This window comes from Lepus europaeus, chromosome 1, assembly GCF_033115175.1.
Source record: "Lepus europaeus isolate LE1 chromosome 1, mLepTim1.pri, whole genome shotgun sequence".
NCBI lineage: Eukaryota > Metazoa > Chordata > Mammalia > Lagomorpha > Leporidae > Lepus > Lepus europaeus.
In genome coordinates this window covers 1,551,211-1,565,423 of record NC_084827.1, presented here as the reverse complement: position 1 = coordinate 1,565,423, position 14,213 = coordinate 1,551,211, and the positions used below count along the sequence as shown (strand labels likewise).

At 54.4% G+C, this 14,213-nt stretch overlaps 1 protein-coding gene across 1 annotated transcript in view; it reads right to left on the bottom strand.

Annotated features, from left to right (window-relative positions):
- The window catches only part of TBXAS1 (thromboxane A synthase 1), a 180,409-nt gene extending 166,427 nt beyond the window's left edge, over positions 1-13,982 (bottom strand). Inside the window, exon 1 of the mRNA XM_062176025.1 lies at positions 13,768-13,982. Within this exon, the coding sequence (XP_062032009.1) occupies positions 13,768-13,856 (89 nt within the window). The 5' untranslated portion in view covers positions 13,857-13,982. The remainder of the gene's footprint in view (positions 1-13,767) is intronic.
- Between the last annotated feature and the right edge of the window lie 231 nt (positions 13,983-14,213).

The following is a 14,213-nucleotide window of genomic DNA, read 5'->3' as shown; positions in this document are numbered from 1 at the left end:
CCTGCCTGTACACTACAGCATTCCCGCACCTTTGTCCTGCCTGTACACTACAGTGTTCCTGCACCTTTGTCCTGCCTGTACACTACAGCGTTCCCCCACCTTTGTCCTGCCTGTACACTACAGCGTTCCCCCACCTTGTCCTGCCTGTACACTACAGCACTCCCCCACCTTTGTCCTGCCTCTACCCTACAGCGTTCCCCCACCTGTGTCCTGCCTGTACACTACAGCGTTCCCCCACCTTGTCCTGCCTCTACACTACAGCATTCCCCCACCTTTGTCCTGCCTGTACACCACAGCACTCCCCCACCTTTGTCCTGCCTCTACACTACAGCACTCCCCCACCTTTGTCCTGCCTGTACACTACAGCGTTCCCCCACCTTGTCCTGCCTGTACACTACAGCACTCCCCCACCTTGTCCTGCCTGTACACTACAGCGTTCCCCCACCTTTGTCCTGCCTGTACACTACAGTGTTCCTGCACCTTTGTCCTGCCTCTACACTACAGCACTCCCCCACCTTGTCCTGCCTCTACACTACAGCGTTCCCCCACCTGTGTCCTGCCTGTACACTGCAGCATTCCCCCACCTTTGTCCTGCCTATACACTGCAGCATTCCCCCACCTTTGTCCTGCCTGTACACTACAGCGTTCCCCCACCTTTGTCCTGCCTGTACACCACAGCGTTCCCCCACCTTGTCCTGCCTGTACACTACAGCACTCCCCCACCTTTGTCCTGCCTCTACACTAGAGCGTTCCCCCACCTTTGTCCTGCCTGTACACTGCAGCGTTCCCCCACCTTTGTGCTGCCTGTACACTACAGCATTCCTGCACCTTTGTCCTGCCTGTACACTACAGCATTCCCGCACCTTTGTCCTGCCTGTACACTACAGTGTTCCTGCACCTTTGTCCTGCCTGTACACTACAGCGTTCCCCCACCTTTGTCCTGCCTGTACACTACAGCGTTCCCCCACCTTGTCCTGCCTGTACACTACAGCACTCCCCCACCTTTGTCCTGCCTCTACCCTACAGTGTTCCCCCACCTGTGTCCTGCCTGTACACTACAGCGTTCCCCCACCTTGTCCTGCCTCTACACTACAGCGTTCCCCCACCTTTGTCCTGCCTGTACACCACAGCACTCCCCCACCTTTGTCCTGCCTCTACACTACAGCACTCCCCCACCTTGTCCTGCCTGTACACTACAGCGTTCCCCCACCTTGTCCTGCCTGTACACTACAGCGTTCCCCCACCTTGTCCTGTCTCTACACTACAGCACTCCCCCACCTTTGTCCTGCCTGTACACTACAGTGTTCCCCCACCTTGTCCTGCCTCTACACTACAGCACTCCCCCACCTTTGTCCTGCCTCTACCCTACAGCGTTCCCCCACCTGTGTCCTGCCTGTACACTACAGCGTTCCCCCACCTTGTCCTGCCTGTACACTACAGCGTTCCCCCACCTTGTCCTGCCTGTACACTACAGCGTTCCCCCACTTTGTCCTGCCTCTACACTACAGCGTTCCCCCACCTTTGTCCTGCCTCTACACTACAGCACTCCCCCACCTTGTCCTGCCTGTACACTACAGCGTTCCCCCACCTTTGTCCTGCCTGAACACTACAGCGTTCCCCCACCTTTGTCCTGCCTGTACACTACAGCACTCCCCCACCTTTGTCCTGCCTGTACACTACAGCGTTCCCCCACCTTTGTCCTGCCTGTACACTACAGCACTCCCCCACCTTTGTCCTGCCTCTACACTACAGCACTCCCCCACCTTTGTCCTGCCTGTACACTACAGTGTTCCCCCACCTTGTCCTGCCTGTACACTACAGCACTCCCCCACCTTTGTCCTGCCTGTACACTACAGTGTTCCCCCACCTTGTCCTGCCTGTACACTACAGCGTTCCCCCACCTTGTCCTGCCTGTACACTACAGCGTTCCCCCACCTTGTCCTGCCTGTACACTACAGCGTTCCCCCACCTTTGTCCTGCCTGTACACTACAGTGTTCCCCCACCTTGTCCTGCCTGTACACTACAGCGTTCCCCCACCTTGTCCTGTCTCTACACTACAGCACTCCCCCACCTTTGTCCTGCCTGTACACTACAGTGTTCCCCCACCTTGTCCTGCCTGTACACTACAGCGTTCCCCCACCTTGTCCTGTCTCTACACTACAGCACTCCCCCACCTTTGTCCTGCCTGTACACTACAGCACTCCCCCACCTTTGTCCTGCCTCTACACTACAGCACTCCCCCACCTTTGTCCTGCCTCTACCCTACAGCGTTCCCCCACCTGTGTCCTGCCTGTACACTACAGCATTCCCCCACCTTGTCCTGCCTGTACACTACAGCGTTCCCCCACCTTGTCCTGCCTCTACACTACAGCGTTCCCCCACCTTTGTCCTGCCTCTACACTACAGCACTCCCCCACCTTGTCCTGCCTGTACACTACAGCGTTCCTGCACCTGTGTGCTGCCTGTACACTACAGCGTTCCCCCACCTTGTCCTGCCTCTACACTACAGCGTTCCCCCACCTTTGTCCTGCCTGTACACTACAGCGTTCCCCCACCTTTGTCCTGCCTCTACACTACAGCACTCCCCCACCTTTGTCCTGCCTGTACACTACAGCGTTCCCCCACCTTTGTCCTGCCTGTACACTACAGCGTTCCCCCACCTGTGTCCTGCCTGTACACTACAGCGTTCCCCCACCTTGTCCTGCCTGTACACTACAGCGTTCCCCCACCTTGTCCTGCCTGTACACTACAGCGTTCCCCCACCTTGTCCTGCCTCTACACTACAGCGTTCCCCCACCTTTGTCCTGCCTCTACACTACAGCGTTCCCCCACCTTGTCCTGCCTGTACACTACAGCGTTCCCCCACCTTTGTCCTGCCTGAACACTACAGCGTTCCCCCACCTTTGTCCTGCCTGTACACTACAGCACTCCCCCACCTTTGTCCTGCCTGTACACTACAGCGTTCCCCCACCTTTGTCCTGCCTGTACACTACAGCGTTCCCCCACCTTTGTCCTGCCTCTACACTACAGCACTCCCCCACCTTTGTCCTGCCTGTACACTACAGCGTTCCCCCACCTTGTCCTGCCTGTACACTACAGCACTCCCCCACCTTTGTCCTGCCTCTACACTACAGCACTCCCCCACCTTGTCCTGCCTGTACACTACAGCACTCCCCCACCTTGTCCTGCCTGTACACTACAGCACTCCCCCACCTTTGTCCTGCCTCTACACTACAGCACTCCCCCACCTTTGTCCTGCCTGTACACTACAGTGTTCCCCCACCTTGTCCTGCCTGTACACTACAGCGTTCCCCCACCTTGTCCTGCCTGTACACTACAGCGTTCCTGCACCTTTGTCCTGCCTCTACACTACAGCGTTCCCCCACCTTGTCCTGCCTGTACACTACAGCGTTCCCCCACCTTGTCCTGCTCTACACCACAGCATGTGCCCGCAGTAAGAGAGGCTAAGCACACCAGAGCCAACTCTTACAAAGCTCTAAACAGAGGAAAGGAGTCAAAGAAAACCGCTAGTTCAGTTTAGGAACTCAATGGTAGCATCAGAGTAGCCATTTCAGTAGAGAATGGAGCAGAACCCCCAGCAAGGGGCGAGTGTAGGATCCTCTTTCAAGCCACTTGCTTGGGATAGGAAGAGTGAGCGGAGCGGTAATCAGGGTGGAGGCAGATGGTCAGAGAGGAGATGGGCAGGAGGTGGGTGTTTGGATGACTTGTTTGTTGTAAGACACCACAGAGAAACATTCACAATGCTCTGATCGAGGGTGCCGATGGTAAAGGACTGGACTTGACAGAGCCGGGATCAGAACGTCTGCTCTATGAGAGAATGGAGTCAGGCTTAGCAGGATTTATTTACTGATTTGCTATGCATCATTTACACTTCAAGTTCACAAGCCCAAGGGCAGGAGAAGTGCCAACTAACAGAACACAGACCAAATGAGAAATTGAGCTCTTACTGTTCAAATCAGAAGATAGATGTAAATGTTGTCATAAGAAATTTTGAAAAATGTCTGGAAATCAAATGGAGTTTAAAGCTTGATTTTTAGAGCACTTTTCAAGAAATAGAACTGCTTTAACTGTTGAACACCTACACCTGGATGCAAACAGGTTCCGTAACAGACATCGCGACAGGTGTCGAGATGAGGTTGACCGTGCATGAAGCGCTCATCCTGCCTCCCCAGTAGACAGGTGAAGGATGACCGCCTCCACCCCACCACGTGGAAGAGGGTCAAGTTCAGAGGGCAGCTGACACCCCTGACCTCAGAGAAAGTCTGCAGTCTTCCCAGCTGCCTTCCTTCCCACCGCTGCTGCGTTCTGGCTTCTGTCGCCACGGTGTCACCTGCGAACCACCTGTGACACCCTCTGAGACTCCATGGCTGCAGGGGCCAGTGTTGTGGCACCACCTGTGATGCCAGCATAGCATCTGAGAGCACTGGTTCAAGTCCCAGCTGCTCTGCTTCCAATGCAGCTCCCCGAGAGTGTGCCTGGGAAGGCTGTGGAGAATGGCCCAAACTTGGGCCCCTGCCACCCACGAGAGACCTGGGTGGAGTTCCAGACTCCTGGCTTTGGCCTGGCCCAGCTTTGGCCATTGTGGCCATTTGGGGAGTGAACCAGCAGATGGGAAGATCTCTTTCTCTCTGTTTCTTCCTCTCTCTGTGTCACTCATCCTTTCAAATAAGTTAATCTTTTCTTAAAAAGACTCTTCAGTTGCTAAACCCAAGAGACCTTTTTAAACTTCACTTTATGTATTCAAGGTTAACAGCTACCTACTAGTGTAAGGGCAGGATCATTGCAAGTGAGGCCACTTGTTTGAAATACAGCTCTCTCTACTTCTCACTCCAGTGCCTGCCTGGGGACTATGTGAGAAGTCAGAATGCTGTTTGAAAAATAAATAAAAACCAAGATCTATCTGCTTAACATCTATACAGCCATTGCTGAGTCCGAGGGCGCAGTTATTGGATAACACTAATAGCTAACAGTTCTTGAAGACTAACTGCCAGGCACTGCTCCAGGTCTGCTCCGGGTTTTCACTCACGCAGTCCTCCCAACATCTACTATCATTCCTATTATGTGTGGGAAAATTCAGACACAGAGATCTCAGATGTCCTGCTTACGCTCACATGACGAGCCAGCATTTGAACCCAGGATATCTTCTTGCCGAGCTCCGGACTATTCTGGAACCTGGGGAGACACCAGGAGTGATGTGTTTACACGGCAGCAGGGGTGAACTGCAGGCTGCCAGACTGCTCGAGAGTAGCTCATTTGAAACAGTCCGGCTGCCACCTTTGCTCTATGATCTTGTTTCGCAATCCCTTCTCTCGTGAACAGCCCAGAGATGAACACAGCCCACAGCCAGCCCAGCCGAGCCTGAATTGCAAAGACCAAATCTTTTATTAAGATCCAGATCTCAACTCAATGAAACTTCGTTATGTAACAAGCGGGGGTGGTGGCTGCCTGTGGCAGTACGCAGCCAGAAATGAACGGGAATTCTGCAGGATGACATTCATGGTGACAAAGAACAAGTCACGTGCATGGGTGTCCATAATGCCAAGCATGTGCCACACAAAGTCCACATTTCTTTCCATTCCATTTGATTCAAAAATAATCATTGAGTGCCTGTGACCTATAGAAACCCACTGGGTGCCCCCAGCGCAATGCGAAGGACCAGGCTAAACTGAGCAAGAACTGCCCTGCCCCTGGGGAGCTCACCTTGGAATGGGGGAGCCAGGTAAGGGATTAGAGAAAAAGCAAGAGCCCAGGGAACACAGGAGAAGGTCCTGGAGCAGCTCTCTCCTGCAGGAAGCAGGAAGGGGTCCCAGCAGAGGGAAGGAAACCGGCAGTGAACAGCACAGTGTGCATAGGCAGCTGTGAGCGCCAGGGAAGCAAGTGCCAAGCTGGGGCCAGGTCAGAAGGGGCTCCTGACCTAATGCCCCAGGTGGGGGGGCCGGGGAGGAGTCCGTGTGGGGGAGGGGGCTGGTTCTGCCTACGGTTCCAGGACAGACTGGGGAGTCAGTCGGGGGGCTGTTACGGCCCTCAACCACAGAACAGTGGCCAGAGAAGGCGTAGCTCAAGGAACACACTGCCCAGCCCGTGGATTGGCTGCCTTTTGGGGTGAGAGGAAGCAAGGTGGCAAGGCTGGTTCCCAGAGAGCTGACCGGGGTGGCGAGGTGGGAAAGGTGCCCCCCGTGAAGAGGCAGCACCCCTGGCCCTCACCTGCTGGTGAGGAAGCTAGCCAGGATGGGTGTCTGTGTCACCCACTGGACGAAGGGCCTGTCCCTAACCTGTAAGACCTCGGCTGACTTCCACAACTCCACGCTTCTGAGAACTTACCAAATGCTTCCCTGCTTACCCTCATGTGGTCTGAGATGCTGCTGCCCGTCTTACTCCGCCTCCATGTACAGAGAGAGGAACTCTTAAATGTGGAGCTGCCGCCACCCCTCCCAGTGTTGTACACCCCAGGGCCCCGACGCCTACTGGTCTGTGAAAGGCAGGAGGGGATACCTGCGATACTTGAGCATCCCCAAGAGCCTTTGTTGAGCATCCGAGGGTACAGGCTACTGAAATGTAAACTTGCTTTGCTTTGGAGCAGAATTATAACGGGGTACACAAATGCTGGTCACCTCGATGACCAGCTACTGTCATTGGCAGTCATTCCAATCAGCTTGTCTTTGAATTATTAATTAATCAGTCATTACCTAAGTAGGCATTGTGGTTGGGACAACAGAACCTGAGACCTGCGGAAGAAGTTAGAAGCCTCAGCTTCAGTGGTGAGGTTCCTGTGCGGTAGACAGTGAGGGGAGGTGTGGGCTCTCGGCTGCCTCTCTGCGGGCTGGCTGCCTCCCATCCCCGACCCTCCACAATTGTTGTCAGCTCCCCACTCGGAGGCTGGGCGCTCTGTGCTCTCTCAGGTGCACTGCCGTGCTAAAGGGCTGGGGCCTGCGTTCAGCCCCCCCCCCCTTTTCGCAGCCTTGCTCTCCAGTCTCTAGAGCGACAACTGCTTGACTGTGTGCATGCATCGGAGTACTACCCACAGCACGTCAACGAAGTAGGGTCATCACAAAATCCAGACGACCTCCGGCCTTCACTGAGCACATGAACTGAAAAGTCATCTGCTTACCGTGCAATAAGCCAGACACAGCACTTGGCCAGCTGCTGGGTACACAGTTCTATTAGTGCACAAATGAGAGGGAGACAGACCCGGCCCTCTCAGCATGTGCGCACACACACACACACACGCATGTATGCACATGCTATAAACAGAAACCATGTGGAAGCAATGCCACTACTATAGAAGCTACCTGCGGCATAGTCACGATCCTTGACATTTACTAAGCAGCTACGGTATTCAGGTATTCAATGGCTTAAGACTCAGGCCCTGACCTCAGACAGGCCAGCAAGACAGGCTATGTCATAACAATACAGTAATGCAAGGAGAGGCAGAGCCCGCTCAGGGCTGGCCTGGTGGCAGAGCCCTTCACGGAAGAGTGGCAGGCTTTGGAAGGGGGAGTGGGCCTCACTGGAACAGGGGGAGGGCATTCAGGCAGCAGGGATGCACTGCACCGTGTGGAGCGCCGTGCTGAGGGGGAGGGTAAGGGCACCAGGCCGGCAGATGCCGGGCTCGGCGCAAGCCGCTGGCTGTGTCTGGGATGTCTGCACCTCACGCTCTGATGACGGGGTCTTGGTGGAAGCCATTGGGTGCAGAGGTTGGCTGGTTTTGGACAGACCTTCTCTGATACCGTTTTTCTATATACTTTGAGAAAAAAGAATCGCTTCAGGCACGTGTTCAGGAATTGGCTGAGAAACACCTTTGTGGGTACGCAGGGGAGGCTGAGGGTGGCCCCCTGTGGTCCTGCACCATACTCTGTGCTGAGACTGAAGGCAGGCAAGGACTGAAGGCTCCAGAGGAACTCCCCTGCCGCCTGCCCCCTGGGAACTGTGGTCACCAGGGACAAGGTGGCGCTCGGCAGCTGACCCACCCACTGACAACAGCGTGCACGCCTGTCCTCGGCCCGTCCCCTCCCCAGGCTTACGCCCACGTCCACATACGCAGGCGGAAGCGAGGCTTTGTGAGGCTACAGATGGCCATGTAATAGGCAAGGGCTAATCTATCAGGTTTGCTGCTGTCGTCACATTTGAGAGGGACGGGGTCCATTCCGTCGCTTTGTTTCTGGGGGAGCCATCCCCTCTGGAGGGGATGAGCACGGAGCGAGTTCTTGGGCACAGACAGACATCCGGCAGTTTGCTTTAGTGATTTAACAAATGAGATGCCTCTTCCATCTTTACCCGAAGAACAGATGCTACCAGAATCCCAAGTTCCTTACTGGGTAAAAGAAGGATGGGGCCGGCGCTGTGTAATAGCAGGTAGAGCCTCCACCTGCAGTGCCGGCATCCCACATGGGCGCCGGTTCGAGTCCCAGCTGCTCCACTTCCGATCCAGCTCTCTGCTGTGGCCTGGGAAAGCAGCAGAAGATGGCCCAAGTCCTTGGGCCCCTGCACCCACATGGGAGACCCGGAGGAGGCTCCTGGCTCCTGGCTTCAGATCAGCCCAGCTCCATTGTGGCCAACTGGGGAGTGAACCAGCAAATGGAAGACCTCTCTCTCTCTCTCTCTCTCTCTCTCTGTCTCTCCTTCTCTCTGTGTGTAACTCTGACTTTCAAATAAATAAATCTTTTTTTAAAAAGGTATGAATACAAGTAGTAAGACTATTGCTATTGTTTTCTTAAAAATAAAAATACAAAACAGGGGTAGGTGTTTGGCATAGGGACTTTTAAAAAAGATTTACTTATTTATTTATTTGAAAGTCAGAGTTACACAGAGAAAGGAGAGGCAGAGAGAGAGAGAGAGGTCTTCCATCTGCTGGTTCATTCCCCAAATGGCTGCAACGGACAGAGCTGTGCTATCCAAAGCCAGGAGCCAGGAGCTTCTTCCAGGTCTCCCACTTGGGTGCAGGAGCCCAAGCACTTAGGCCATCTTCTACAGCTTTCCCAGGCCATAGCAGAGAGTTGGGTTGGAAGTGAAGCAGCCAGGACTTGAACCGACACCCATATGGGATGCTGGCACTGCCGACGGCGGCTTTACCCACTACACCACAGCGCCAGCCCCTGCTGGTCAGCTTTGTGGTGTTGTGAGTTAACCTGCTGCCTGCGACACTGACATCCCATACTGGAGTGCAGGTTTGAGTCTTGGCTGCTCCGCTTTGATCCAGCTCCCTGCCAATGCACCTGGGAAAGCAGTGAGGATGGCCCAAGTGCTTGAGCCCCTGCACCTATGTGGGAGACCAAGATGGAGTTTTAGGTTCCTGGCTTTAACCTAGCCCCATCCTGGATATTGCAGCCATTTGTGGGTAAGCTACCATCTGGAAGATCTCTCTCCTGTGTGTGTGAGTTCACACGCACTTGTGTCCTTTCTATATCAATCAGCCTTTCCAATAAATCTTAAAAAAAATAATAAAGGCGGTGCTTTGGACACGTGGGACACGTGCAGCCCCTACCAGAGTGCCTGGGTTCAAGTCCCAGCTTCACTCTCAGTTCCAGCTTCCTGCTGCTGTGCCACCTGGGAGGCAGCAGGTGACGGCTCAAGTGAGCCCCTGCCACTCTGGATTGAGTCCCCAGATCATGGCTTTGGCCTGGCCCAGTCCTGCCATTGATGGGAACGCTGGCCGCGTCCCCTAAAACGAAAACAAGTCATTTTGAAATATATGTGAAATGTGCAGGGCCCTTCAGCAGAATTCACAGCTCCCAGAAGCTGTTCAGAGGCCTTTTGAGCAGATTAACAGCAGCATGCCTTATTGTCCCGTAACCACGTTTTGGTTTGGATTACAGATAATACCGCCCAGATTAAGCAGCTACCTGGTTTCTTTCCAACAAAGCTTTATTGCCTTGAGGGCTTTTGGAACACTGCAGGGGGACACCGCCCGTTCCCAGTGACACGCCCTAGGCGTGTGTTTTCCCATAGTGGCATCTGCAGTGAGGCTGCAGCCTATCGGCACAGCGCTTGTCAAGGTCGTAAAACTCATTTGGCTGTATAAGGTCTGGTGTGTATGCTGAAATAATCAGTCACAGTACTTTATAGTCACACCTCGTACTCGCGCTCTGGAAAATCAATAACACAAGGAGAAGGAGAGGGATATTGTGTGTAACTATTTAAAAGAGGGAAAACAAAAAATAATATTCTGTAGAAATAGTCCTCCAGGAAATGCAGACCTAGTTTTCATAAGCAGGCTCAATTGTATCTCTGAGCTCATCACTGAGTTATTAAACCCAAGTGTCATCGTAGACCAAAAAAAGAGAAAAGTTAAGGGGACGCAGCGTGCATCCCGCCCTGGATGCTCGGAGGCCGTGGAAGTGACCCATGCCTTTAAAATGTCTTTCTAGCCCCTGCCCATCGTGCACGCTCGATGTTCTGTCCCACCAAACGCTGCAGCCTCGGATGCTCTCCCACCTCTCCCTCCTCTCCTCTGCCAGGCCACTTGCGCCCTGCATTTCAAGGCGCTTCTGCTCCCCAGGGTCACATCTGGCTGGCTTGTGACCCAGAAGGGCCAAGGGGGCCTGGGCTGGAGGTGGAGAAGGAGTCCAGCACATAGTTGCAAGGAGGCTCCTAAATGCTGCCTGCTGAGAGCATTCCCAGGTCCCGGGGACACCCCAGCGGCCCTAGGAACTGACGCTGAGGATGGGGAGGGGCCCAGGAGAAAGAGCGAGCAGACGCCAACGGGCCACTTGTGTTGTATCCAGCTTCCTTTGCACGAGTGGCAGCTAGCGTCAGCACAGACCTACCCACGTGGAAATCACGGACCCCGGCTCTGGGGGGCTCGCGACCAACAGTGCCGACTGCCCCTCCCACACAGCAGGTGCTTTCCAAGTGGACACTGGGGGATCCTCCCAGCCTCACAAGGCTGCACCCCCGCCACCTTCAGGACAGCGTGGTTGTGCGGTTTCTCCGATGTGGGCTTTGAGCCAGCCCTGCTGTCGTCTCCACATTCCACACACTCCGTGTCCTGAAGTCGACAAAACATCAACCTGGACCCCAGCGCGTGCAAAGGGGATCCTCTTAACACTCCCCTGCTCTGCTTGGCAGCCCCTCTGCTTCCCCCGGCCTGGGCAGCTGCCTGACTGGGCCGCGGCTCACCGCCCTTTGCCGGGGAACGTCCCTACTGGTCATGGTTGCCCCTCTCGCCGTGGCCGTCCATTATCAAAGGAGTGTGGAAAAACGGTTAAATCAAGTTCGACAGGTCTCCTTGCTGCAGACCCTTCGGAATGCTATGAATCTCCAAGAAGCACCTCTCTTCCCCAGGTGCCCTCTCTGGCGAAGGAAGCTGGAGGCGGGCCTTGCCTCATTCCACTTCGTGGCGGCCTAGGGTCTTGCCTAGGAGAGGATGGGGGCGCGCCCGGGGGTGGTTACCTCTGAGCTGGGTCAGGCATGGGCCCAGGAGCCACGTGACGTGGCCACGGCCATTCCTGCAGCGTTAACATCTGCAGACACGGAGCTCAGCCCCAGCGCCTGCATGGCTCCCCCGCCGCAGCCTGAGACCCTGACCGTGCACCAGGACCTCCCACCACGCCTGGCACACATTAACAGGTCAATAAACATTCTGGTGATAACAAGTGCAAGTCAGCTCTTACTTCTGTTTCCCACCTGCACTTCGTGCCTCTATCTGAAATCTCCGTGTCTTTGTACCAGGTTATTAATACGGCCCGAGAACAGATTACAGGTGCACGGCAGCCTTGCGGAACGGGGGTCATGTGACCATGCCCGCGTCTCCGCTGGGACCTGGCTGCAAACAGCGGGCACAGCAGCTTCTCGGTCAGGCCCACGGCCTTCCTGAGAACAGCGTTAGTGGATGCACGTGGCGTCCACTCATCAAGCGTTGTCGGGGCCACACTGTGTGTCGCTCGTGAACTTGGAGTTAAGAATACAGAGATGAAGGAGACACAATGAAAAACAAACAGAAATGTAGCAAAGCATACAGTACGAACAGTGATGCTGTGAGACCACCTGGAGGAGTCGCAGTGAAACCCAGGTGAACCACCATCAGAGCGTAGCTGTTGGTGAGAAGTTAACATTGAGAAGCATGTTAGTGGGGCTGGTGCTGTGGGACAGTGAGCTAAGCCGCTCCCTACAACATGGGCATCTCCCACTCGAGTTCCCAGTTGGAGTCTCAGCTGCCCCACTTGCTCCCTGCTATGGCCTGGGAAGGCAGCGGAAGGCGGCCCACGTGCTTGGGCCCCTGCACCCACATGGGAGACCTGGATGGAGCTCCAGGTTCCCGGCTTCAGCCTGGCCCAGTCCCAGCTGCTACAGCCATCTGGGGAGTGAATCAGTAGAAGGAAGACTGATCTCCCTCCCTCCCTCCCTCCCTCCCTCCCTCCCTCTGTGTGTGTGTGTCTTTGTGTGTGTGTCTTTGTGTGTCTCTTCCTCTTTCTCTACCTCTGCCTTTCAAATAAATAATTTTTTTTAAAAAGGCATATCATAAGAAATGTAAAACAAAGCTAAACCAGAGGAGACGTGTTTTCCTCCACTTTTACGTTGCTTGCTCATTACAGAAGCTGACATCCACCAAGCGCCCTCTGCACACCAGGTACCGGGCTTTGGCCTTCCCCGAGCACAGGAGCCCATTGAGATGGAGTGCTGGGGGAGTGGAGGCCAGAGGCTACCGTTTGCTTTTGGTTTTGCACATGGCTGGTTTCACTGCAAGATAAACTACACTGAGGTAGAAAAGTTCAAAAGGTAATTAAACCAGTTAAAAAGCAAAACAGCGCTGGCGCTGGAGCTGAGTTTCAGAGCCAATTTCCAAGAAGCAATTTCATCATCACAGAACATCAAACGTGGATCCCACTTTCAGCTATGCAAATTCCAAAAGAATAATACCTGACATTTGCATAATGCTTGATGCTTTTCAAAGTGCCTTCCCAGTTATTAATCTAGAGGAGGCTTTATTACCACCAGAAACAAATTGAAATTTTGTTCCAACTCCATTATTTTTCCACTTTCTCCTCAAAAGCCAGAGCCACCTAAATCCATTTCGATGGAGTGGGCAACTGATCAGTTCAGCCGACACAGTGAATGTGCAGGAAGGTAGCAGACATGGGAGGTCTTCCATCCCCGGACTCCCCAGAGCCCCCCGGGAACTCTGCTGCTGAATTGGCAAAAACACAGGGAGCAGCTCACTGTTCAAGTCTGCACTGGTCTCCAACTCGGGGGGGTCCGACAGGCTTCGTTTGCTAAAGCCCAGTCCCTTTCCTCAGGCCTTAGACTAGGAAATCAGTCACTTCGTCCTTCAACCTGCGGAAACCCCTGTCAGTGACTTCCCGCAGAGGGGCCGCACTGGCCACTGGCTGCGGTGCCTCTCTTGTTTTCAATGCAATAGGAGCCCAGACTCGGACTGCACTGTAAATCCAAGAGAGGGAGAGGGCCTTAGAAAAACGGGGTGAGGAGATGTGACGGGTGCGAGGAGACACTTCCAGCCCAAAGCTAGTGCCTTTCCACTTTGTTTCTTTTCCCACCTCTTTCCAACTCAATTATGTGTAGGCTCTCAGTCCCCGAATCGCCAGCCTTCCCCACCACTTCAATCTCATGCAGTTCAGCAAAAGATTAACCTGGCTGTTTGCTTTTAATTCTGAGGCTGTGTTAATACTCAACTCCCTGGAGATTAGAAAAGAAGCAAAACACACTCCCACATTCCCCGCTGTGGCACCAGCAAGGCTCCCGGGCTGCCACTGCTGGGGACGTCCCAGGCCCTGGGGCTGGCCCGCGCTTACCATTTCAGGAGGGCCAGGAGAGCCACCAACAGGGCCACTGTCACCATGGGGACGTTCAGCTCCAACTTCGGAAGCCCCAGAGCTTCCATGGCTCCTCTGAGACACCCGCGGCGGAAGCAGGAGGCCCAGGCCGCTGCCACGGCACTTAGGACTGCAGGTGGAGGAGGCAGAAACAGGCAACTAGGAGACCAAGTGGGTCCCCAGAACGTGCTGTCCCTTGGCGTGCCTCTTTATAAAGAGGAAGGAAGAGGAGGGAGAAACAAAGGGTTCAGTATAAGGCAATGAATCAGCAACTTTATTTTCTCCATGACTGTTCTGTCAATAAACATTTATGTTAGCTTCTCTGGGAAGAGCAGCGGGCTGGCCCACACTTGCCGAGACAAAGGGTCATGACTGTGCTCTCCGAGTCGCCTTCAGAGATGGACTCGCCTAGAAAATGCGCATCT